Source organism: Macrotis lagotis, chromosome 6 (assembly GCF_037893015.1).
Source record: "Macrotis lagotis isolate mMagLag1 chromosome 6, bilby.v1.9.chrom.fasta, whole genome shotgun sequence".
Classification (NCBI taxonomy): Eukaryota; Metazoa; Chordata; class Mammalia; order Peramelemorphia; family Peramelidae; genus Macrotis; species Macrotis lagotis.
The window spans coordinates 30,563,683-30,588,081 of NC_133663.1; the positions used below are offsets into that span (position 1 = coordinate 30,563,683).

General features: G+C 37.8%; 1 protein-coding gene across 6 annotated transcripts in view; it reads right to left on the reverse strand.

Moving 5' to 3' along the window:
• PHC3 (polyhomeotic homolog 3) overlaps nucleotides 1-24,399 on the reverse strand; it is a 75,880-nt gene that overhangs the window by 10,977 nt on the left and 40,504 nt on the right. For 4 of the 6 annotated variants that reach the window (XM_074190903.1, XM_074190902.1, XM_074190900.1 and 1 more), the window contains 5 exons: nucleotides 21,864-22,114; nucleotides 17,555-17,714; nucleotides 12,648-12,762; nucleotides 8,885-9,017; nucleotides 8,562-8,793 (listed from right to left, as the gene is read on the reverse strand). In XM_074190903.1, the coding sequence (XP_074047004.1) occupies nucleotides 8,562-8,793; nucleotides 8,885-9,017; nucleotides 12,648-12,762; nucleotides 17,555-17,714; nucleotides 21,864-22,114 (891 nt within the window). Of the gene's footprint in view, nucleotides 1-4; nucleotides 8,392-8,561; nucleotides 8,794-8,884; nucleotides 9,018-12,647; nucleotides 12,763-17,554; nucleotides 17,715-21,863; nucleotides 22,115-24,399 lie in introns of those variants that run through there. The other 2 variants (XM_074190901.1, XM_074190904.1) reach the window with 2 other exon arrangements.

Sequence of the window (24,399 nt, forward strand, 5' to 3'; positions counted from 1 at the left end):
TAAGAGCAGAAGTAGCATGTTAGAAATAACAGGGAGATCAGAGGTGACATATTGCTCTTTTAAAAGAAATTATATAAATATTTTATTTGTTTTCCAATTATATACAATAGTAGTTTCTACCTATCATTTTTGGGTAAGGTTTTGAATTTTATACCCCCCCAAGGCAATCTGATAATCTTTACATTGTTTCCATGTTACACATTGATTGAAACTGAATGTGTTGAAATTGAAACACATATCCTTGAGGAAAAGATAAAACATTAGAGATAGCAAGATTATGTAGTACATAAGCCCACTTTTTTAAAAAAAATTGAAGGTAATAGTTTTTGGTCCTTGTTTAAACTCCACAGTTCTTTCTCTGGATACAGATGGCAATCTCCATCGCAGATACCCTAAAACTGTCCCTGATTATTGCAGTGATGGAGTGAGCAGGTACATTAATGTTGATCATCACCCCCATGTTGCTGTTAGGGTGTACAGTATTCTTCTAGTTCCGCTCACCTCACTCAGCATCAAGTCATGCAAATCCTTCTAGGCTTCTCTGAACCCCATCCCTTCTAGTTTCTAATAGAACAATAGTGTTCCATAACATACATATATCACAATTTATTCAACCATTCCAAATGATGGACATCCCCTCGATTTCCAATTCTTTACCACTACAAACAGGACTGCTATGAATATTTTTGTACGAGTGATGTTTTTAAGCCTTTTTCATGATCTCTTCAAGGTATAGACCCAATACTGGTACTGATGGATCAAAGGGTATACACATTTTTGTTGCCCTTTGGGCATAATTGTGACAAGTTGCTCTTAACAGGACTAAGCTATCACCCGTGCTCATCAGTGAGTATATGCTGGAAAACTAAGGAAATGAATGTCCGACATCTTGGGCTCCCTCAAAAAAAGGGAACACATGCTGAGGTCAACCTTTGTAAACTAATTCCAACTACTTCTAAAGGAAGGCAGTTGTTTTTCCTTAGGTGGTGAGGCTTGAATGGGCCCAGTGAAGGGCAGGCATAAGGCATCTTCCCAATGCAGGAGGCCAGGTAAATGAATAAGCTTATTTTGGGATAATAACCATTTCATTGAAGAAAAGAGGACTAGACTATCAAAGCCTCTCAGTTTCAAATCCTGGCCCAGAAGGAGACCCTTCCTTCCCAAGATGAAGCAATACCTCACCAAATGCACAGCATGTCTAAAGAAAATTTCATCTTTCCCCCAGATCAGTAAGAACCCATCTATTCACAAGTGAATTCTATCAAACATTTAAGGAACAATTGGTTCCAATTCTATATAAACTCTTTGGAAAAATAGGGGAAGACAGAACTCTGCCTAACTCTTTCTATGACACCAATATGGTACTGTTACCTAAACCAGGAAGAGTTAAAACAGAGAAAAAAAATTATAGACCTATCTCCCTGATGAATATAGATGCAAAAATCTTAAATAAAATCTTAGCAAATCAATTACAAGTTATCACTAGGATAATACAATATGACGAAGTAGGATTTATACCAGGAAGGCAGGTTTGGTTCAATATTAGGAAAACTGTTAGTATAATTAATTATATCAATAACAAACCTATCAGAAATCACGATTATATCAATAGATGCTGAAAAAGTTGTTGACAAAATCCAGCACCCATTCCTACTAAAAACACTGGAATGTACAAATAAATGGATTGTTCCTTAGAATAAAAAGCAGCATCTATCTGAAACCATCAACAAGCATTATTTGCAATGGGGATAGGCTAGAGGCATTCCCAATAAGATCAGGGGTGAAACAAGGGTGCCCATTATCATCACTACTATTCAATATTGTATTAGAAATGTTAGCTTCAGCAATTAGAGAAGAAAAAGAAATTGAAGGAATTAGAATTGGAAAGGAAGAGACAAAACTCTCACTCTTTACAGATGACATGATAGTATACCTAGAGAATTCCAAAAAATCATCTTAAAAAACTACTAGAAATAATTAGCAACTTTAGCAAAGTCGGAGGATATAAAATAAAGGCTTATAAATCCTCAACATTTCTATATATGACTAGCAAGATACAGCAGAAAGAGCTGGAAAGAGAAATCCCATTCAAAGTAACCTCAGACAATATAAAATACCTGGGAGTCTATCTGCCACAGCAGACTCAAAAACTTTTTGAAAACAATCACAAAACACTTCTCACACAAATAAAATCAGATTTAAGTAAATGGACAAACATCAACTGCTCATGGATAGGCCAAGCTAATACAATAAAAATGACAATTCTACCAAAACTAAACTGCCTGTTTAGTGCCCTATCAATCACAATTCCAAAAAATAACTTTAATGAGTTAGAAAAAGTTGTAAGTAAATTCATATGGAGAAATACAAAGTCAAGAATTTCCAGGGATTCAATGAAAAAAGGTGCAGAGGAAGGTGGCTTAGACTTACCAGATCTAAAATTAAATTATAAAGCATCAGTCATCAAAACTGTTTGATATTGGTTAAGAAATAGAATGGTGGATCAGTGGAAAAGACTAGGTGCAATAGCAGGAAATGATTATAATAATCCGCTGTTTGATAAACCCAAAGAGTCCAGTTACTGGGATAAAAATTCTCTCTTTGATAAAAATTGTTGGGAAAATTGGAAGTTAGTATGGAAGAAACTTAGATTAGACCAACACCTCACACCCTATACCAAGATCCAAATGGATACAAGATTTAGGCATAAAAAACAATATTATAAGCAAACTAGAAGATCAAGGAGTAGTTTACCTGTCAGATCTATGGAAAGGGAAACAGTTTATGTCCAAGGAAGAGATGGAGAACATTAAAAACAAACTAGATACTTTTGATTACATTAAATTAAAAAGCTTTTGCACAGACAAAACCACTGTAACCAAGATCAAAAGAAACATAGTAAATTGGAAAACAATCTTTACAATTAGTATTTCTGACAAAGGACTCATTTCTAAAATGAGTCAAATTTTCAAAACAAAAAAACCAAGCCACTCCCCAATTGACAAATGGTCCAATTTACAGCTGAGGAAATCAAATGATGCAGTCATATGAAAAACTGCTATTAAATCACTACTTATTAGAGAAATGCAAATTAAAGCATCTCTGAGGTACCACCTCACACCTCTCAGACTGGCCAATATGACCAGAAAGGATAATGATCATTGTTGGAAGGGATGTGGGAAATCTGGGACACTATTACACGGTTGGTGGAGCTGTGAATTCATCCAACCCTTCTGGAGAGCTATTTGGAACTATGCCCAAAGGGCAACAAAAATGTGCATACCCTTTGATCCAGCAATACCACTACTGGGTCTATATCCTGAAGAGATGATGAAAAAGGGTAAAAACATCACTTGTACAAAAATATTTATAGCAGCCCTGTTTGTGGTGGCAAAGAATTGGAAATCAAGTAAATGTCCTTCAATTGGGGAATGGCTTAGCAAACTGGTATATAAACCAGGAGGGATGGGATTTCGGGGAATCCTGGAGAGATTTGCAATGAACTGATGCTGAGTGAGATGAGAAGAACCAGAAGAACACTGTACACCCTAACAGCAACATGGGAGTGATGTTCAACCTTGATAGACTTGCTCGTTCCATCAGTGCAACAACCAGGGACAATTTTGGGCTGTCTGCAATGGAGAGTGCCATCTGTATCCAGAAAAAGAATTGTGGAATTTGAACGAAGACCAAAGACTATCTGTTATCTTATTATGTAATTTTGCTATCTTCCTTAAGGACATGATTGCTCTCTCATCACATTCAACTTAGATCAATGTATACCATGGAAACAATGTAAAGACTAATAGACTGCCTTCTGTGGGGGGTGGTGGTAGGGAAGCAAGATTAGGGGGAAAAAATTGTAAAACTCAAAATAAATAAAATCTTTCTTAATAAAAAAAACAAAAAAATTAACCCATCTAGCTGTTGTTATCATCTGAAACAGATAAGACTTTAAATCAGCTTGGGTTAGTGTTCCACGGCTTAATTAATATAATGAATAATTAAATCAAAGTATGGTCAGTCATGGGTGGCAGAGGAGGCATCAGGAACTTGATTCAGATTTCACAAGGCAACCACCTTCAACAATGTTTCTTGATGGCAAATTGATCTTTAGTCAAATTGATCTTTAGTCAAATATCCCATTCTTGATACTGGGCCATGATCCTCCTAATTTGAGTAAGAGTATGATAAATGCCTTATCTCTTCTTTCATTCCATCTCTTCATGAAGAATAAAGAATCAAGAGTGATGAGTTGAGAAGCCCAAAGAGTGGAGTGGGTAGGAGAGGAGCTCTAGGTGGCAAGGTAATTACTGAATTCTAACAGCATCATTAATTATGTCTTCATGATTAAAAGTACAAAGTGATACTATATTTAAGGGCTTCAAATGTCAGCCACCTTTACAAGGGAAACTGCATAGAGGAAAAACAGGTAAGTGAAGCTGTGCCACCGAATCTTCAAAGCCCAGACAGTCAATAGAATCAATTCTTTTTTCTAACAGAAGCTTCTTTTCCTCCCACAAAATTGCCTAACTAGATCAGTGCTTTAGCCCCTACTAAGATCATAAATCCTGGCCAGTTCTTCGAACATGTTTCCCTTGTGTTCACCAAGTTACATTCCTTTCTGTTTCTGGTTTCTAATGTCATCTCCTAATTGGACTTTTCCTTTTTCTCATAAATTCTTATTATAAAAATTTCTCAGTCTTTTCTCAATTGACCTGTTAGTCTCCTTCACATACAGTTTATTGAAAAACTAAAGAGCTAAAATAGGATTACTCACCCCAGAGATGTCCCTTTTCTCTTCCTAGATGTAGCTCTCAACAAAACTGGGCAGAGAAAATGACTAACCTTGTATCTACTTGTGACTTAGACTTAATATTATGGGGGGGAAAATGTAATATTCTTCTCTCTTCAGTCTTATTTACAAGAGCACAGGAAAGAAAAAAAGACAGCATGTACAATGAAGAGGACACCAAGATTCTAAGAGATATATTTGGAAAGAGAAGCAAGGAGTTCTCTATAAAGAGAAACACCTCACATACTGTTCTTCCTCAGTGTAAACTAGTAACCTAATGAAAACTATGTTCTAACCAAGTGGCTAGTAAATATAATAATAAAATAATAAAATGGTAAAAGTCAAGGAAAGCAGATTTCTGGGAAACAGTCTGATCTCAAGGAGTTCTGGAGTCCTCAGTATCTAGGTTACAACTTTCTTATTCTAGTAATCACAGAACAGGCTTGATAGGATTGCACCCATGTATTAATGTAAAATAAGTTGGAGAGAATAGGAAGTTATTTTTCTTAGAATTAAGATAATTTGCTTTGAGAAACTCAAGAGAAAAAAAATTAATTTCACAAGTTTTTTTCTCCCAAGATAAATGGAATTTATTTCAGTTTGGGTTCCATACATTATGTTCACTGTTAAAACAATACTGTAGGGGCAGCTAGGTGGCGCAGTGGATAGAGCACTGGCTCTGAAGTCAGGAGTACCTAAGTCCAAAAATGACCTCAGACAATAATTACCTAGCTGTGTGATCTTGGGCAAATCACTTAATCCCACTGCCTTGCAAAAAGTATTTAAAAAAAAACACCTCGATACTGTAGATGCCAATGTGATTTCTGTGGTGTATACAAAATAGAGACCAAATCAATATATACACAACCTTCTGTCTCCCTAGAAGTTGCTCACTGCAAATCAGTAATAAAGCAATGACATTTCCTGACATAGATCCCTACCAGTGAAACAAGTAAATGCTGGCAGCTATCTTGCCAGTGACATGGGGTTGGGGGGTAGGGAATAAAAAGAACGACAATAAAAATCTTAATTCTTCATTTCCCCCAAATCCCATCATCTATTAAGGAGGAAGAAAAAAAAAGATTACTTGCCCATTTGTATTATTATGATAGGAATTTCTTGAGTATAACTATGATCACCAATATAGTCATAGTCACAGCTACAAAAGGATGTGATGTGGATAGGTCTAAGAAGTTTTTGGAGTCTTCAAAGAAAGAGCTGACATGAAGAGCAGTTTGTTTTTCACCTGATGGGTCAATGTGATCATTTGGAAAATCCCAAGGATCTCATTACATTAAGGCTCTAAATAGATATCCTAAGTCAATTTACAGTAAATGAAAAGGATATAGAATGTGTCATTTCTGCTTTTCCTCTGAGCAAAGAGGTTGGGCTCACATAAGCTCTGATTACTCCAGTTTATATGGATAATAAAAGGAGATAAAACTGTTGGAATAAATAAAAGGGAGATGGATCTGAAGAAAGAAGGCAGAATATTGCCAATTCTGAAAACAAAATCAATCACTACTACAAATCAATCATAAAAAAAATTCTTCCTTTAGGACAAACTCATGGGAAAATGCCTCTTTCTCAAAAAAAAGCTATGCTGTTCAGAAAGAAGTCCTAAAGGAAGCTCTGGTGGAGCCTCAAAACACTGAAAAAGAAGAAAATGTATTGTTTTGATGAGATCCCTCATCTCTGAAAGCTGTTCTGAGGGCAAATTTTGGAGAAAGAGGCTCTAACTAATCCCCTAAGACAGTGTAAATAAAAGTTATTTACCTGAACAAGAAAGAGAATCCCTTATGGGCAACCTCCTATCTCAGAATGAGTCAAAGTGAGCCATTTGACCAATATGTAGAAAATAATTCTGAGTTATCAAAGATCCAATAATAATTCCAAACACCTGACAATAAAATACTTAGATCATTACTAAGAATTATTAGCAATAAAAAGAAATTTCATTTCCTTCCAAGTGAAACCCAGATGGACAACTTTGAACTGTCCTAAAAGTGTATGATGGGCAGACCCCACCCCCGAAATGAGGGCAACGATGTTCATTGTGTATGAAAGTGACCTATTAATCCCAAACATGGAATACACAGCTCAAGCTGAAGCATTTCTAATATCAGTTTCTGAGCGCCATCACACAACCCACAATGTCTATTTTAGTTGTTGAAGCAACTATCATTTATTTTTTATATTAAAATGCAAAAATACCTCCCTTAGCATTTGAAAGAAAAGCACATGAAGCTATCTCTCAAATAAGCAGTTCTTGCACATAATTCTACAGGGTGAGGAAGACAAAAGCCAAACTCCAATCTAGGAGGATTTCAAATGTGTCCACAGGCAGATTTCATTATTGGCACCAAAAACAACAAAACATCTACACTGATCTACAGGTGGAAATACATTCCACTGAATACAACACCTCTCTAAAATTGATTCTAAGCATCTTTAAGCTGAGTGCTCTCATCACTCATTGACACGAAGACTCTTTGAGCACTCTGCTCAAAAATATGTCAAATTCCTTGTCAAGGATTTAGTTTTTAATCTCTCTCAGGGTGACTCTATCTGAGAAGAGTAGAATATGGAAAGAAAAAGTCTTTCTAGAACCAGCAGATCAGTTCAATTTGATAAGAAAAGTGATCTTTCTAGGGAAATATTCTCAGGCTAGTAGATATAAAACAATAAGTACTTTTCCAAAAGTATTCCCTGCTCTTTTCTTGCCACTTTTTAAAATATATTTTAAATATGATCTTGAATCCTTGGTTACCTTTGATAAAGAGAAACTGCTGGACACCCTTGAATGGTTCTGGCCAGCATACAGCTCCAAAGAAGGCTTGGCTTCTAAAATGCATGTTGTGTCAAGATGTCATGCTAAAGCCCAAGAGAGCCCAGCCCAGAAGAAACGAGCTCATTTGTGAACCAGAGGCCCCAGTCAGGATGAACAGCAGAAATAGTAGATGAAAAACTCTTGGTCTCATCTTCAGCAAAGGCACAGGTTTCAGCAGTACCCGAGAAGCTAGTCAGCCCCCGTGGAGAAAACAGCCATGGGAAGATTACAGTTGCAACGAAAAAGAGAAAGATCAGAACAAATAAGCTAATGAAAAGAGTACTACCCCAGATAAGATCAAATAGGAAAATGTAAACAAGGAATAACAGCACACATTCACTCTCAAAAGAAAATGGAATATCTTTGCATCTTCATTTTTAAAATTTCAGAAGAATACTTTATGAAAAAAAATTGAGTTAGCTTGTCTTTTCTTCAAAGAAAGAACAAGTATTTTACTATAATATAAAAGATCTTGATTGATTTGAGTTTCAAAAATATAAAAGGAACCTAATTTTTAAATGATTTTCTTCCCCCAAAAAAAGGATGGTGGGAAAGAAGGAAAATGAGAGGGTAGAATAGAAAACAGGAAAGTAGAAGGAGTCTGATTCAATCTCTCTACTGACCTCTTGAGAGAAATCAGACTGAAGAAAGGAGAGCCCCTTTATTGTCTTCCTCGCTGGGGTGGGGTGGGGGTGGGACTGTCACAGCAGGAACAGGACTAGTCAGATTCTATCAACTTGGGGGGGTTAAGAGAAACCCAGTTGTGCTGAGGGAATAAGCAAGAGGAAACAAATCACATTTAAATAGCAACTGCCAATGAACACAAACATAAAGCACTTCAACAGATGTCTTGCACGACCAGTGTGGAAACTGAATTCCTGGGAAATCTGTATAAGAAAAAAGTATAAATGCCCATGAAAAGACTGAATCACATACCAGGCAGAGAATGGATGAAGGCCCACACTTCCTCCACCGTCCATATTGATGGTTCTGTTTGTGCCACTGGCAGCAAGTCACTGTTGTCTGGCATCTTGCGAAGGCGGCCCTCGCGAAGTTCACGCTCTCTCTCCCTCTCACTCTGCCTTCGCAGACGAGTGGTCATAGCAGTTGGCACAGGCTCTTCATGAGGAGCCAAGCCTTCTTCTGCAGATGGATAAGTAATTGGAAGCTGGAAAATGCAGTATAAGTAAAATACAGCATTGTACTTTCCTTGTATGTTTGAAAAGGGTATTGTAGAGGGAAGCAAATTTTCTACAGACCTGCCTAGGAAAATGTTCTCGTGCTGCCCCATCAGGGCCACTTGGACGACGGCCACCATGCCCAACACTTTGATTATCAGGCTTCCGATTCCAACGACTAAGGGCAAACTTCTTGGAACAGCTAACGTTGTACCTAAGAAATGCAAGCAAGCAATGATCAGTGACCAAAAAAGAGCAGATTTTTGTTGCCAAATACTGCTTGGAAACTAAGTAAACTAAGTAAATATTATTATTAAAGTATCATATATTTTTTCGGGGGGGGTTGCAAGGTATTGGGGTTAAGTGACTTGCCCAAGGTCACTCAGCTAGGTAATTATTAAGTGTCTGAGGCCCGATTTGAACTCCTGACTCCAGGGCTGGTGCTCTATCCACTGCACCACCTAGCCACCCCAAAAGTATCATATACTTCTAATAAATTCTGAGACTTTACTACAAATGATCTCACCATTTAGCAAACTTGAGACTGTATTCTCCATAAAATGATACATCTCATTCTAATATATAAAGCTTTTAACAACAGTAATTTCTGTTTTCCCTAACAACATTAAAATGAAATTCCTACTGCAAATATAATGATTTAAACTAATATTAGGTGTTGTTTTCCTCAACTGGAAATTGCAAAAAGGTTTAGAGAGAAGATAATGAGATATTGTAATTTCCTTTAAAATGTTAAATAATTGAGACAAAAAGATAGAAAATAAATCTTAAACTTAAAAAGATAGCTGAAATTAGGAAATGAAAATATAAAATTAAAGCCTAAAAAACTGCAAATGAAGGTGATCAGTCTCTGGAAGAAGCAAAGAAATAATTTTTTTAAAAGACAAAATGTATTTTTTATCCATCAACAGAATGAAAATATTTTCAATTATATTTTACCAAAAGATATATAAGCATATAGAGGATATTAGAATCACAAACATTTAAAAGAGCCCCTAGATGTTTTGGTTTTGCTTGTTTTCCACTAGGAGATCAATATTGATGGTTCTGTTTGTGCCACTGGCCCCTCTCTGAGAGGGACCAGTGGTAGCAGGGGGTCCTACTCACTGGGGGAGAGGGAGCTCAAGGAAAGAATGTGATTATGAAGAATGGAAAAGAAATATATTAAATCTCAATTCCAAGTAAACACTCCTTGTGGTGTTATTTAATATACAGAAGTAAAAAAATCTCATAATCTTTAGAAGTCATTAAGGATATCTTTGGGTTAGTATGTAAATAGACAAAAATAATTTTCCTCATTCATGTTTTTGAGTGAGAATAATACCAGAAATAAAAAATAGCAAATATGGAAATAAATAAACCATGCATTTTTCCCCCACAGGAAAAAATATGCAAATAGCCTGGTACTTTAGCAGTATATCTATCCATATACATAATATTTATAGATTACCTGTTGTTAATTCTACTCATCTCTGGAAAGACCTCTCTAAAATGTCTAATTTCTATTATATGTATCCAAAGATGTTAACTTTTTCCATAAGGAATAGAGAGAAGGAAAAAGGGGGGGGGGGGGGATCCAACCTCCTAGGCTGTATTAGCCACTTGTGATTTTAGCCCATGGAAAAAAGTCTCTAGAATAAGCAGAGTCCTAAGCAACAGAAACTTCCTTCACCCTTAATTCATACTTTGCAATATTTCCCCATGGTATCTCTAACTCCTTTAGAGGACTAAGACATAAGAGGGCTGAAATTATGATGTGGATAACCCTGAAGGCTCAGAAGTTTCAAAGAGAAGGGTTGAAAGAGAATGGAAAGGATATGTATCTTGTACCTCAAATGTCATTTAAAAAAACTATAAAGGGGGGTGGTGGCTAGGTGGCGCAGTGGATAGAGCACCGGCCCTGGAGTCAGGAGTACCTGGGTTCAAATCCGACCTCAGACATTTAATGATTACCTAGCTGTGTGGCCTTGGGCAAGTCACTTATCCCATTGCCTTGCAAAAATCTAAAAAAAAAAAAACACAACCAAAAAAACCTATACAGGCAAACATTATATGATTATGGCTGTTTTAGCCTCTGTGACAGAATCCAATAATGTTATTTTTATGGTTTTTAAGAAACAAGGCTGATTATAGCTCTTAGTTGTACTTCACTGTATCATGAAAGAGTCAGAGGATCACTTTTGCTCACTATTATTATTATTATTATTTTTTTGCAAGGCAAACGGGGTTAAGTGGCTTGCCCAAGGCCACACAGCTAGGTAATCATTAAGTGTCTGAGACCGGATTTGAACCCAGGTCTTCCTGACTCCAGGGCCGGTGCTTTATCCACTGCGCCACCTAGCTGCCCCTCACTATATTATTCTTAATAATAAATAAACAATTTTCAATTCCTCCAGTATTCTTAAGTTAATTTTAGGCAGTTTTTGTTGAAAAATCTTTGGTTTTTCAGGAGGGATGGATGGGAATTCAGGGAAGACTGGAAGGAGTGGCATAAACTGATGCTAAGTGAGATGAGCAGAACCAGAAGAACATTGGACACCCTAACAGCAACATGGGGGTGATGATCAACCTTGATGGACTTGCTCATTCCATCAGTGCAACAATCAGGGACAAGTCTGGGCTGTCTGCCATGGAGAATACCATCTGTATCCAGAGAAAGAATTGTGAAGTTTGAACAAAGACCAAAGACTATTACCTTCAATTTAGGGGGGAAAAAAACCCCATCATCTTTATTATATAATTTCGTTATCTCATATACTTTATTTTTCTTCCTTAAGGATATGATTTCTCTCTCATCACATTTAACTTAGATCAGTGTATACCATGGAAACAATGTAAAGACTAACAGACTGCCTTCTTTGGGGGGTTGGGGGAGGGAAGCAAGATTAGGGGGAAAATTGTAAAATTCAAAAAAAAAAACCAAAAAAATGAATGAATAAATGAATAAACAAACAAATAAATACATGAAAAACCTTTGGCGTCATTGGCATTTAATAATGATCATGTAACAGATGGAGATTCATTATGGGGGGAGGGAAGTGTTTTAGGATGATTATTCAAGAAATATAAGGCATTTACTAAGTAATTTATCTAGGATATTTCCTGTTTCAATATTTTGCTTTACATTAAAGCATAAAGTATATTCATCAAATTTAAATATGAAATGATAAAAGCAAATTAAATTACTATTGATCATTTTTCATCTTCTTGGTAAAATGATTTTTTAAATTGAAAAATATTCATTGAATATGATTAGTTTTCAAATTATTTAAATCTACTTTTTAAAAAAAACATTTCTGGTTCTTAAATATTTAAGATAAGATCTTCCTAATCTGGAGACACCAAAAAAATAAGAAAGATATTTTAATCTCAATAAGATTAATTTCAGAATGTCATTTAAAAATAGGGGAATAAATTAGACTCCTGCAAATACTGAAAAAAATCAACTTTATGAACAACGTCTGATTATAGGAATTTGGGGGAAGGGTGAAAGTAAGAGATTGTCAATCATCCCTCACCATCATCACATCTATGTCACTTTTAGGCACCTATCTTCTCACCAAGCTATGAAAATGGAGCATTTCATCTGCTGCTACTCCCAACAGAAATTAAGATAAACATTACTACTATGACTACAGCATTTTAAGTAGCAAATCTGATGTCTGAATGTTTAAAGGAGTTCCAGAAAAATATAAAAATCATGATTATCCCTCTATACTCCCTTACTCTGCACTTGCATCATTATAAAACATACGTTTAGTTATTAGACCAATATTTTTATAGATTTTTATTTTATTTTCAGTAAACATTAAGACCAAAAAAGTACCTTTTGGCACACGACATAGTGCAGAATCGTTTTGAACGTAGGAATTCATTAGCATATCCCATCTTCCCACAAAATTCACACTTGAGTAACTCACTGTCCATTTCCTCTAATCCCTCTAAAAAGAAAAGAACAGAAAAGAAAAAATTCCAAATATTTAACTGTATTTTGCAAAACTTCTAAAGCAGGCTGCCTTGATGGTAGCTCAGCAGGCCTTGAACTTCTTGATCCCCTCTGGCAGGGCAAATGGCTTCATAAACAACCATACCATCCTCTCCTTCAAGTCAATGCACAAGAGTCTGTCTAGCTAAGTAACCATTACAAAATATATTGACACTTACATGAAATCAATGTAAAAATTTTTTTAACACACATTTTTGTATGACTTGGATTTTAGACCATCCCATAGATCATCCTATCTGAAAGGTCTTCAAGGATTACCACTGTGGACCACTCTTGGAAAAGAACTCATCATGAGTATACATGGCTATACTGACTTAGATATCTTAAGTCAAAAAAATAAGATACTGACAAGATCTTAAAATTATTGTAATTTTTCTTTAATCCAGACTCTCTTCTCCCAAAATCAAATCCAACAATATCCTTCTTTTAGGCCTGTGACAAGATTCATTTGTTCTAAGAAGCCTTTCTAAGAAACCCAACCAAATCAAGATAATTTCTTCCACCCTGTCGATAGTCATTCAAAAAAACTCTATATTTGTTGTATACTCAAGAATAACATCAGCTTTCCTTTATATAACATTTTAAGGTTTACCAAGTGTTTTACATACATTATCTCACTCGAGCTTCAAAAGTGCCCTAAGTAATAACCCAAGGCTTCCTGCCTCCAAGTCCTACAATCTGTTCACTATATCACGAGGGAAGAAACTATTTTCCATATTGTGTCTTTGTAGGCCCGGTTAATACACACAGTACGTACTTAATAAATGTTTGATGAATCAAAGTGAAATCCATTCTTCTCTATGTCCTTTATACCTTGACCCAAGAATGAGACATTGTGTGTATATATTCTTGCATATATTTAATACTATGGCAGGCACACACTGAGGCATTCAATGCACATTGTTTAGTAAATTGGTCAATCACAAATAGCTTAAAAAATGTTTTCCTCTTTTCTTGCATGTTCATAAACTACACAAATCTGCAATAATATTATTCTTCTGGTTAACAGATTTTTTTTTTGTTGTGAATGCCAAATGGGCTGTGTTGTCCATTTTAAGAAAGCTTTGTATAAAGACAAACTCTCATTTAAATATTCTAAAATGATATTAGAGAGTCTAAAATGTAGAGACAGGGTTGATATGTACTCATTAAGAAGTTTGCCAGGCATTTACATCATGGTATCACTGGGGAGACAGATGGCAAAATATTAATGAAAGGAAAGGCAGCAAGAATGGCTAAAAGAATATTGTGTAACAATATGCAGTTCCAAGAAACACTTTATTATGAACAAACCAAAAGAAAAATTTTACTAAAAAGTATTTTAAGATACATGTAAAAACCTACTGCTCTAATAATAATAAGAAAATGATCTTTCTTCAATTAGTGAATCTGAGAAAGAACTCTACCCAGAGTTCGAAGGCCAGCAGTCCAGACTGGGCCTGTCCTTTGCCCAGCTCCCAGGTGACCAGGCTGTGTGGGCCTCAGGGCTTCCCTTCAGCTGGGATGATGAGAGGTACACCAGAGACTTGTACCTCAAAGTCAACTTCCACCACCATTGACCTAGGGTAATGGCAAAGACCAGTGAACTTTCTCTACCCTTCTCTTGTGACCAAGTGGACACTATTAAAGGCCTTTGTTCCCAGAATATTGGTTCACCACAGCATCATTTCACAGACAGTAGTTTAGGAAAGAATTTGTGACTGCCAAACTCTAACAAAAGGGGGAGAGGGTGTATGAAGGGGAAAATCACGTTGCCAGTTTTGACATTTTAAAAATAACATTCTTCAAATCACCTTAAGAATCAAAGAAAATAGAAAAAGATTACACCATTTTATAGCTCCTAATGACTAACAATATTGCATAAAAATAAACAACAAAATTAAACTCCAAAAACGTGAGACCTGAACCATCCTTCACCCACATGCTTGACCACTAGTGAGCCTGCTGACCAGGGATAAAAGGTGGTGAGGAAGAGGGCATAAGAGGCAGTTTGTAACAAAGTCGAGGAAGGAAGGACAAATGTCTCAACGGGAGACGGACAATGACTGCCTCGGGCCTCACTAAAGCCGGGCAGAAGCCTAGGACAGCACTGGTAACGGTCTGTTAAGCAGTCTGCTGTCTGGATGCCTGCTGAGAAGGGCTCTGATAGCTGGGGGAACCGGGATTTCATCAGTGAAGCTACTGCCCAGCCTGATAGGGAGCATTCCCTCAATTCCTGACCCCACATTATTTGGGTTCCTGTTTCCTAATGGATCCTCAACCCTTCCCTGCTCCTTTGTCTCCTCTCCAGAGCACAATCTCTTTGGCTGCTCATCTCCACCACCAGACACGTGGATTGTGAATGCTGAGGCCATGTGGAAAAGCAGAAAGACAACTGGACCGAAGTCTGGAGATTGTGAGCTGAAGGGGAGCCGTGGTTCCTAGCAGAGTGATTCTGGGCAAGCCACTGACCCTGATCACCTCTAGGCTGAGATCTGCCAGACTCAAGTCTAAAAAGCCTCCTAGTGCTTTAGGCCAGGGAGCACAGACATGTAACATGCTCACAGATCCTTTGGGGATCCCGGCCTTCACTCTAGCATCTCCAAGAAAATGTTCCTTTCCAAGAGATGGGCTTCTGAAGGGAATGAGGGACTTGGGAGTCCCTGACATCACTGGGTCCTGTCCCAGGGTCTCCCCCCACTCCCTGTGGACACAACTGATGGCCCATCAGCAGGGCCTCTCCAAAATATACTAAACATAGGACTCCCTCAACAGGCTTCTCAACTTCCCAGCACCAAGGCCATCCCTGCTCTTATCTGCCTGGTTCCAACATGGAGACTTGGGCCAGAGTCTCTGGTGTTCCAGTGGATTTCCCTAAGACTCTGTCCTCCACCAGAGGCTGAATGCAATAATACAATGACGTGAGCAAGGGCAGCTGAGCAGAGGGACTTCAGGGCTACGCCGCCTGACACAGACCCCTGCTACTGCCTCTCTCTCCAGCTGTGTTGGAGAAAGCACTCGGGGCCTCAAAGCCATCCGTGATGAAAGCATAGGGACACCCTTATTAACCCAATGGAGCCTTCCCACATTTGGACCTTAGGCAGCCGTTTCATCACACTAGTTAACACTCTCAGTGCTCATGTGTTATTTTTTTCCTTCTGAGAAAGAGTGGCTCAGACAAATTGTCACATGCACATCACTGAGACTGCATCAAGATGCAGCTTCAGAGAGAAATCTGTTCAACAGTCTGAGTGCTGGCGAGGAGCCAAGTGTGCGATGGTGCGCCAAAGGTGAGCTGGGAGCTGTCTCGTTTGGGCCAGGGAGCTCTAGTTGATGGACAGCTTTGCACTAAGAGCCCACCAAAACAGACCAAAGGAGAGGGGATGGAGAAAGGAAAGTCCATGTGGTGGAGAGGACCCTCTAATATAAAAACCTTTTTTCTCATTTCTCATAGAAAAATCTAATTTCTCATCCAAAAGTAATGAGAAGTTCTGAAATTCCTTTTCTAATACCTGAATGGTATTTTCTAATCTGATGTGCTACTTGCTAAGAAAAACTAAACCTCACAAGCCTAAGATCTGTCCCACTATAGATAAGGGGTTCCCAGTCATTCTGTGGTTAAGGACCTACTTTTCCTTCCTCTGAGATGATACAAGTATGCGATGCCTGCACAAGGAGGAGGGTTTAAAAACATAGAAACTGATCAGTTTAAAAGCCTGACTTGGAATTGACTTACACATCAACCAAGTTTCTATATTTCCTCCATTATCTCTTGCCCATTTTGAACATTTTTACCCTCACTTTATGCATCCCAACTAAAGGATTCTCCTTTCTCAGTGATACTCCTGCACACCCACCATAATCCTATAGTTACAATGATTTATTTTATAAATACACTGAGCAAAAATGATATTAAAAATCCTATAATTTCCACATTTTCCTACTTGTGTCCACAAGAGGGCACAATGGAAACACAATATATAGCAGGAAAATGTTTGTGTATATATAATTGTTCCTGCAGGCCCAGGAAGGACACATAAAATATGAGATCTCAAAGTGTTTTAGCACATTTATCTTTCCTATTTTTAATTCAAAATAAAAATATCCTTATCTAGTGTTATGCTTGACCCAAAGAGAACATTCTGGTGATTAAAATAAAAATATCTTAAACTAGGCCCATAAGAAAAATTTTAAATTAAGGGTTCTAATAATACTATGCTAATCTTTCACAGCTCAGGTAAGAAACCAAACTAGCACATTATTAATAAGAAACTAGGTAACTTTTTTTTTTTAGAGAATGTGATTTCATTTTTCTAAGCTTTGTAAAGGAGGAAAGCCTCATTCTTGAATGTTACTTTCTCAGAACCTAGCCATTCATATAGAGATGCATAATAACGAACTGATAATGCTATGGGTAAAATGGAAAAAAGAGCAATCTCAACCATGAAGACAATACCATTTATCATTTATGCCATGCCAGTCATCTTAGCATCATGCTGTCACTTGTTTTGAGCACATTGATTCAGTAGGAAAGCCCTACATGCAGGATCTAGGAGAGCACATGGGCAGAAGGAGGGAAGGAGCAAAGATGGTGGGAGTGCTCCCCCAAGGAAAGCACAGATGCTTCAAAGCAGCCAGTGAGCCAAGTGAAAATCTGAGATGGAGTGGACAAGCATCAAATCTCAAACATCAAAGGTCAAAAGAAAAAAAACCCCACCTAAGGCTTCTTTGAAATGCAAACTACGAACCTTCAGTAGCCATGTCTTCCATCTCTGTGTCTGAGGAATTATCCGCATGCTTCGCGTTGTTCTGGAGCTCTGCCTGGACACACAGGCCACTCAGGACTGGGCTATCCAAAAGGGGCCTTTTCTTCACAGGCTGTTCTACTAGCAAAGATGAACGACTTACCTAACATAAGGGAGAAGGAAAGAAGTAAGATAGCTTTTGGTCAAATAAATAATTTCCCCAAATTCTGAATTATGTGACAAGTTATTTAACTCTTCCTACCCTTTGATCCAGTATATTTATACCCTAAGAAGGTTAAGGACAGAATAATTAAGTTCAATAGGTACAAAAATTTTTAGCACAATTATTTGTAATAGCAAAAAGACAGGACTAGTATAAGGAAGGAAAAATATGAATTATGAGAAACATGGAAAAGTTTGGATGAACTGATAAGTTCTAGTTACTAGAAAGTAGAACTACAAGGATCATATTCAGTCCTATAAAGGAGAAAGAAAATCCTAAAACAACTGAAGTCAGGTCAAATTCAGTGATTGAGTAAGGGTGGGTTCCAGGGACAGCTTTAAGCCCCCCTTCTTCCTTTATGATGAGAACATATTAACAGTTCAAATTAGTTGCTCTATTCAGAGAAGAAAAGATAGGGTGGAACTGCCTAGGTACTGGCAAACAAACACACTAATAATAACAAAAGGACATCAATTTTTTAAAAACTTCATTTTCTTTAGAACACTAAATCAATGCCTCAATACACTGATTATTTAGGAGAGGATTTTTTATCCCTTCCAAATTAGAGATGCCATTCATTCATCTATAAATGCTTCCCTACAACTTTTCCACTTAAAGATGTGATATACCCCTAACCACTTTTTTTTATTGTTTTTTGAATTTTTCTCCCCAATCTTGCTTCTCTCCCCCACCCCCCCACAGAAGGCAGTCTGATAGTCTTTACATTATTTCCATGCTATATGCTGAACAAAACTGAACATGTTGAGAGAGAAATCATACCCTTGAGGAAAAAACAAAACAGAAGAGATAGCAAAATTGCATAAGATATCTTTAAAAAAAAATTAAAGATGATAGTCTTTGGTCTTTATTTAAACTCCACAATTCTTTCTCTGGATACAGATGATCTTCTACATCACAGATACCCTAAAATTGTCCCTGATTGTTGCACTGATGGAATAAGTCCATTAAAGTAGATCATCACCCCCCATGTTGCTGACCCCTGACCACTTCTGATTATACTTGTGAAAAAATTATAATGGTTGAATTCAGAGGAAAATTATACTACTCTCATGTTAAATTTATTACAAATCATTAACTAGCTATGAGAAATAGATAAGTTCTTAAAAGAACTGTGAAATAATTTTAAAGGCACCAAGACTGTACTTAGTAATCAACGATTAAACTATCAAACTGCCAACATTGCAAAATGAATAAAACATAAGAAAAATAAATCTGGGTTTGAAGGAAGGTTAAGAAAAATAATGAAGTATAAAATGATGATACATACTTCAAAATATTTAATAACCAAAAGTTTCAAATGTGTCTACTACATTAAGAAAGTCAGAAAATTTAACTAACATCCTATAAATTTTCAACAAAAGTTCAGATAAAAAGGATTTTCCACTTAATCATCATATCACATAAGTCAATTCATTGTTTTTTAAATTTCTGAAAAATCTAACAAGCTGAACAAAAATGAAAATGAGACTGTTTTATAGAGAACATTAATTTGCACATTTAACCCTAGAAATGATTTAGAGAAAATCCAATAGCTTTATCCTTAAACTTAAATACATGGGTTGTAATGATTTCATGTCTTAAATACATAATCTTTCTTAAAAAAAAATTTCTCAAATGTCACTCAAATTAGAAGTGACTTCTGAAAATCCCAAGAGGAAAGATAAAAATGTGACATTTAAGATATGAGGAAACTGGGGTGGCTAGGTGGCACAGTGAATAGAGCACCCGCCTTGGAGTCAGGAGTACCTGGGTTCAAATCCGACCTCAGACACTTAATAATTACGTAGCTGTGTGGCCTTGGGCAAGCCACTTAACCCCATTGCCTTGGAAAAAAAAAAAGATATGAGGAAACTACATAAAAACTTACAGAGGTAATTTCCAGTTCACAAAGGAGAAATAGTCAAAAGATATTAAAGAGATAATTTCAAAAAAAAGAAAACATAGATTATCAACAATCACTGAAAAAATGCCCACAACAGGGGAGCTAGGTGTTGCCTAGATAAAGTACCAGCCCTGGAGTCAGGAGGACCTAAATTCAAATCCAGCCTCAGACACAATAATTACCTAGCAAGTCACTTAACCTGCACTGCCTTAAAAAAAAACTGCTCAACATCACTAATGATCAACTATTAATTAAAACAAGGAGATCCTATTCTTACAATAACAGTAATAGCTAGAATTTACACAGGGCTGTGATATTTGCAAAGCCCTTTACATAGATCATCTCATTTTACCCTCCTAACCACCTCTAGTGCTAATGCTGACTCTGGTTCACATATAAGGAAACTGAGGCAGATAAAGATTATCTGACTTGCCCCAGCATACAAAGCTAATATTTAAATTTCATGTGGTGGGCAAACAAGTATCATAATATACTGAATGAACTGTGAATCAGTATCACTGTTTTGGAAAACAGGCTGGCAGCATCACAGAAAGTCACAGAAGGAAGGCCACTTGAGCTAAGAGTTTCAGTGTTGGGGATGTGAGGGATTGAATTGTTAAAAAAAAAAGTTCCTCCAAAAACTCAATTTTAATCTAAATGTTCCACAGGGAGAATGGCAGTAGGCCCATGTCACTGAGGACAGAAGACGGAACCCTCAGAATGAGCTCTTGTCCCACCCCACCCCCAAACCAAGGAGGTGTCCCAGAGGGAGGGGGCAAAAAGGCTATCCTGACATTCATTTATCTCAATGTAAATAGATGTGAAACAAATGTGTATCTCCTTATTCTGTTCTTTAAGAATTCTGACTGGTGGATACCAGAGTGATAAAATCTACTTTTAGAAAAATAAATATGAAGCCAACTAAGCAGACATCTATCTGGCTGAAGACTTTTCATTAGTGAGAAAACTGCAAACCAGGGATTTGAAGCAGGGTCCAATTCAAAGAGCCCTGGATTAAGAATCAGAAGCCACAAGTGTCAATTCTGGCCCTTAAAAGGGTTTTTTAATTTACAAAATTATCACTCTATTTGACCTTTTTGCATCTACTCAACACAAAACATAAACTCAATCCAGCACTTACAGGAAATGACTCCAAGGTCTCAAGTTGGGGGTGGGGACTAGAAAGCCTCTCAGGTCCCTTCCAACCCTACACTTCTCAAAGTTCTGCCCTGGTCTCCTGACCTCCTGGGGGGTGGGGGTGGGGAGGTCCAGGGGATTATCAAGAGGATCTTGGATAGATCTAGGGAGGAAGTGGCCTGGAACCTTGGATGGGGGAAAAATAACCTTTATTTTCACTCACCTCGAACTAAAATAGAGTATTTCCTTCAGCTATGAAGTTTAAAAAAAAAAAAAAACATGATTCTGGAACAGGGTCTAGCCCTGGCTCCCTCAGACCACCAAAGTTGCTTCAGAAACCAGATGACAAGAACATGAGAGAAACTTTGAGATGGGTTTTCTTTAAAAGCTTCTCTAACTTAAAGCTGGATTTAAAATGACAGGAATCCTGAGAAATCCAAATCCAAAGCACTCCTATTTCAGTCATTGATGGGTTAAACATGGGGTCAGGAAGATTCACACTTGGGTTCTTCCTTAGCAAAAGGCCAGAGGGTTAGGAAATTACAATGTTTATAAAGTGAACACTTTGGAACCATCAATTCAGGTACCTTAAGATTTAATAAGGAAAAAAGAGTTCAGTTAATTTGGGTAAATTTTTGGATTTTTTTCCCCTAAAAATTAGGAAAAGTAAAGGAATTTCCATTTTCAAGACAAAATTTCTGAATTTGCTTCTGTGTTAGTTCAATTCCACAAAACAACTATATTTTCTTGGCATAAAAAAATCAACATAAACTCATGAAAAATTAATTTTGGAATTTTTCTTAAAGATTGGTAATGGGGGTGCAACTAGGCGGTGCAGTGGATAGAGCACGAGCCTTGGAGTCAGGAGGACCTGCGTTCAAAAGTGACCTCAAACACTTAATAATTGCCTGTGACCTTGGGCAAGTCACTTGACCCCATTGCCTTACAAAAAAAATGGTAATAAAAAGGTTTTTTAATATACAAAATTATCACTCTATCTGACCATTTTGAATAGTCAACACAAAACATATACTCAATCTGGCACTTACAGGAAATGGCTCCAAGCCTTCTTGAATCACAAAACCCTCAATAACATGGGTCAAGATTTGTGGCTTCACAATGGCCTGCGGAGGTTTGTTTTCTGCATTAGGAAGGCCACTGGGCAGAGAGCTGCTGTGACTTCTCGTAGTAGCAGCCGGAAGTAGGAGTGGAGGAGGGGGGACGGAGGCATGGGGAGGATCTGTTGGAGACTTAATGACGGATGCGCTGACTGATGCCACTGCAGGGAGTTCCACTTGGTCTAGAAAAAAGCAAGGTCAGTGTTTCTGGTCAGACAAATTTCCAGAACAGAAGAAATCAACCATCACTTACAACAGCTAGCCCCGAAGCTCCACCACTAAGTTCCTCCAACCATCCGGGAACTTCTAAGTGATTTCTACTCTTTTTAGCTGGAGGAGACATTAAACAGGTTCCTATTCCACATGTTCCACCCAGAACCACAAAAGTGATGAAATATTTGATATTTAGTATTTTTTTCCCAAAATTTTTGTCCTTGACCAAACCCACCAATAGGGACAGAAAAATTCTGCTTAATAATTCTAATAAACTGAATAGAAGGGCTTTTGAAATTATGCTTTCAAAGTATTAATGAGATGTTGTATGGTGTATGGAATAAGATGTTGGCTTAAACTCAGTTTCTGCTAACCACTTTTTGACTGTGAAGCACAGGAGGGGAAGAGAGCTCAGGTGTCACTCGTGGCCCACAGGCCAGGATTCAAAGAGAATCCTCTTTGAATTTGACACTCTTGATCTACCTGGGAACCCTCTCAGACAGGTGAGCACTAACTTCTCCTCCCTGAGAATGCTAGTTTTCATTTTTGGCTCATGCCAGACCATAAGACAATGTAAAAGAGAGGAGCCCAGATGCTGATGTGGAACCAGAAAGCCAGCTGATATCTACAGGGATGCAGCAGGGGGTCTGTGTGGAAGGCAAGAAATCACATGAGACAGAGATAACATGAAGGGAGGGCTGCCCCATGTCCTCCTGTGGAGAACCAATCTAGCAGCTGGGTTTTTTTTTCAGTCCTCATTGCAATATTTAAGATTCCTAACTGCTGCTGTTCATCTCCCCTTACCTGTGGGCTCAAAGCAATCTCATTCTTTGGCTTCTTCATTTTGATAACTGTTCTTTTTCCTCACTCCAATCCCTCCATTGTTCAACAAGATACTATCTGAGGCCACTTTTGTTCCCACAGTTAATTCACAATTAATCTTTGCAGATGACTACAAAATCCATAACCCTCACCTAAAACTTACATTTCCAATTGCCTGAAAGGCTATCTCCACCCAGATGATCCTGGCACCTCTAACTCAACAGGTTTAGAAATCAAATGGCTCTTTTCCCCTAAACCTGGTTCCATCTTCTGAATGTCCCTAGCCTGGGCATCACTGCTTCCACTGTCTCCTTCAATGCTCATAACCAACTGCTAACCAAGTCCTAGAGATCCACCTCTCCAATATCTGATATCTACCCCTTCTCCCTCCTATTCCCATCACCCTGGTGCCAGCCTCCTCACTACCTGCTCAGATCACTATGATAATCTCCTAAGAGGTCTTTTTAGATCTCAATTCCCCACTCCCCAAGCTATCTTTTATTCTGTTACTAAGATAAATTTCCTTATACTTAGATCTGATCAAACCATACATCTTAAAAATCTCCGCCTATCAATTAACCTGTAAACTCTCCTCCTTAGCCTTCAAAGCAATCTACAGTCTGGCAGAGCTAACACCTTCCTGCCTTATTTCACTCTGATTTCTACACTCCAACCACCCAGGTTTCTTGTCCTTCCAATGTGCCTCAGGGCCTTGCTCACAGTTTTCTCTGCCAGTTACACAACACCTGCCCTTCCTCCTGTCCCTTCTGCCTGTTTGATTATCCTTTCTTGGATGTATTTATCTCAAACTATTTTAAATCAGGTTCAAAGTTTGCCTCAGAGACTGACCAGCTGGTGATCCTGGGCAAGTTACTTGCCTTCTGTTGGCCTGTTTCTTCATCTATGAGAGGGCTAAACCTTTAGTTGATCTTAGAAGACTTGCATTCTAATTCTCTCTTTTCTGTATGACATCCTCCTTCCACAAAGCAACTTAATATGACACAACACAACAAAAATTTATGTACAGAGAACTGGACTAAGTGCTATAGATTCAAAAGGAAAGATGGCACCTGCCCTCAAGGAGCTTCCCATCAAATGGGAGAGAGGTCAGAAGAGGTGGAGGCACCGGGTAGGTGAGTATCGGGAAGGGAAGGGAAGGGGCAGTTCTTGATCTGCCCTTGGGAGCTCTCTCCAGCAAAATGATCTGGACATATTAGAAGATTAGGAACTACTTGCTAAATTGAATCAGGGAGTCTAGCTATCTCCAAAAAAGACTTCCAGGGGGCGGCTAGGTGGTGCAGTGGATGAAGTACCGGCCCTGGAGTCAGGAGTACTTGGGTTCAAATCTGGTCTCAGACACTTAATAATTACCTAGCTGTGTGGCCTTGGGCAAGCCACTTAACCCCATTCATTGCCTTGCGAAAACCTAAAA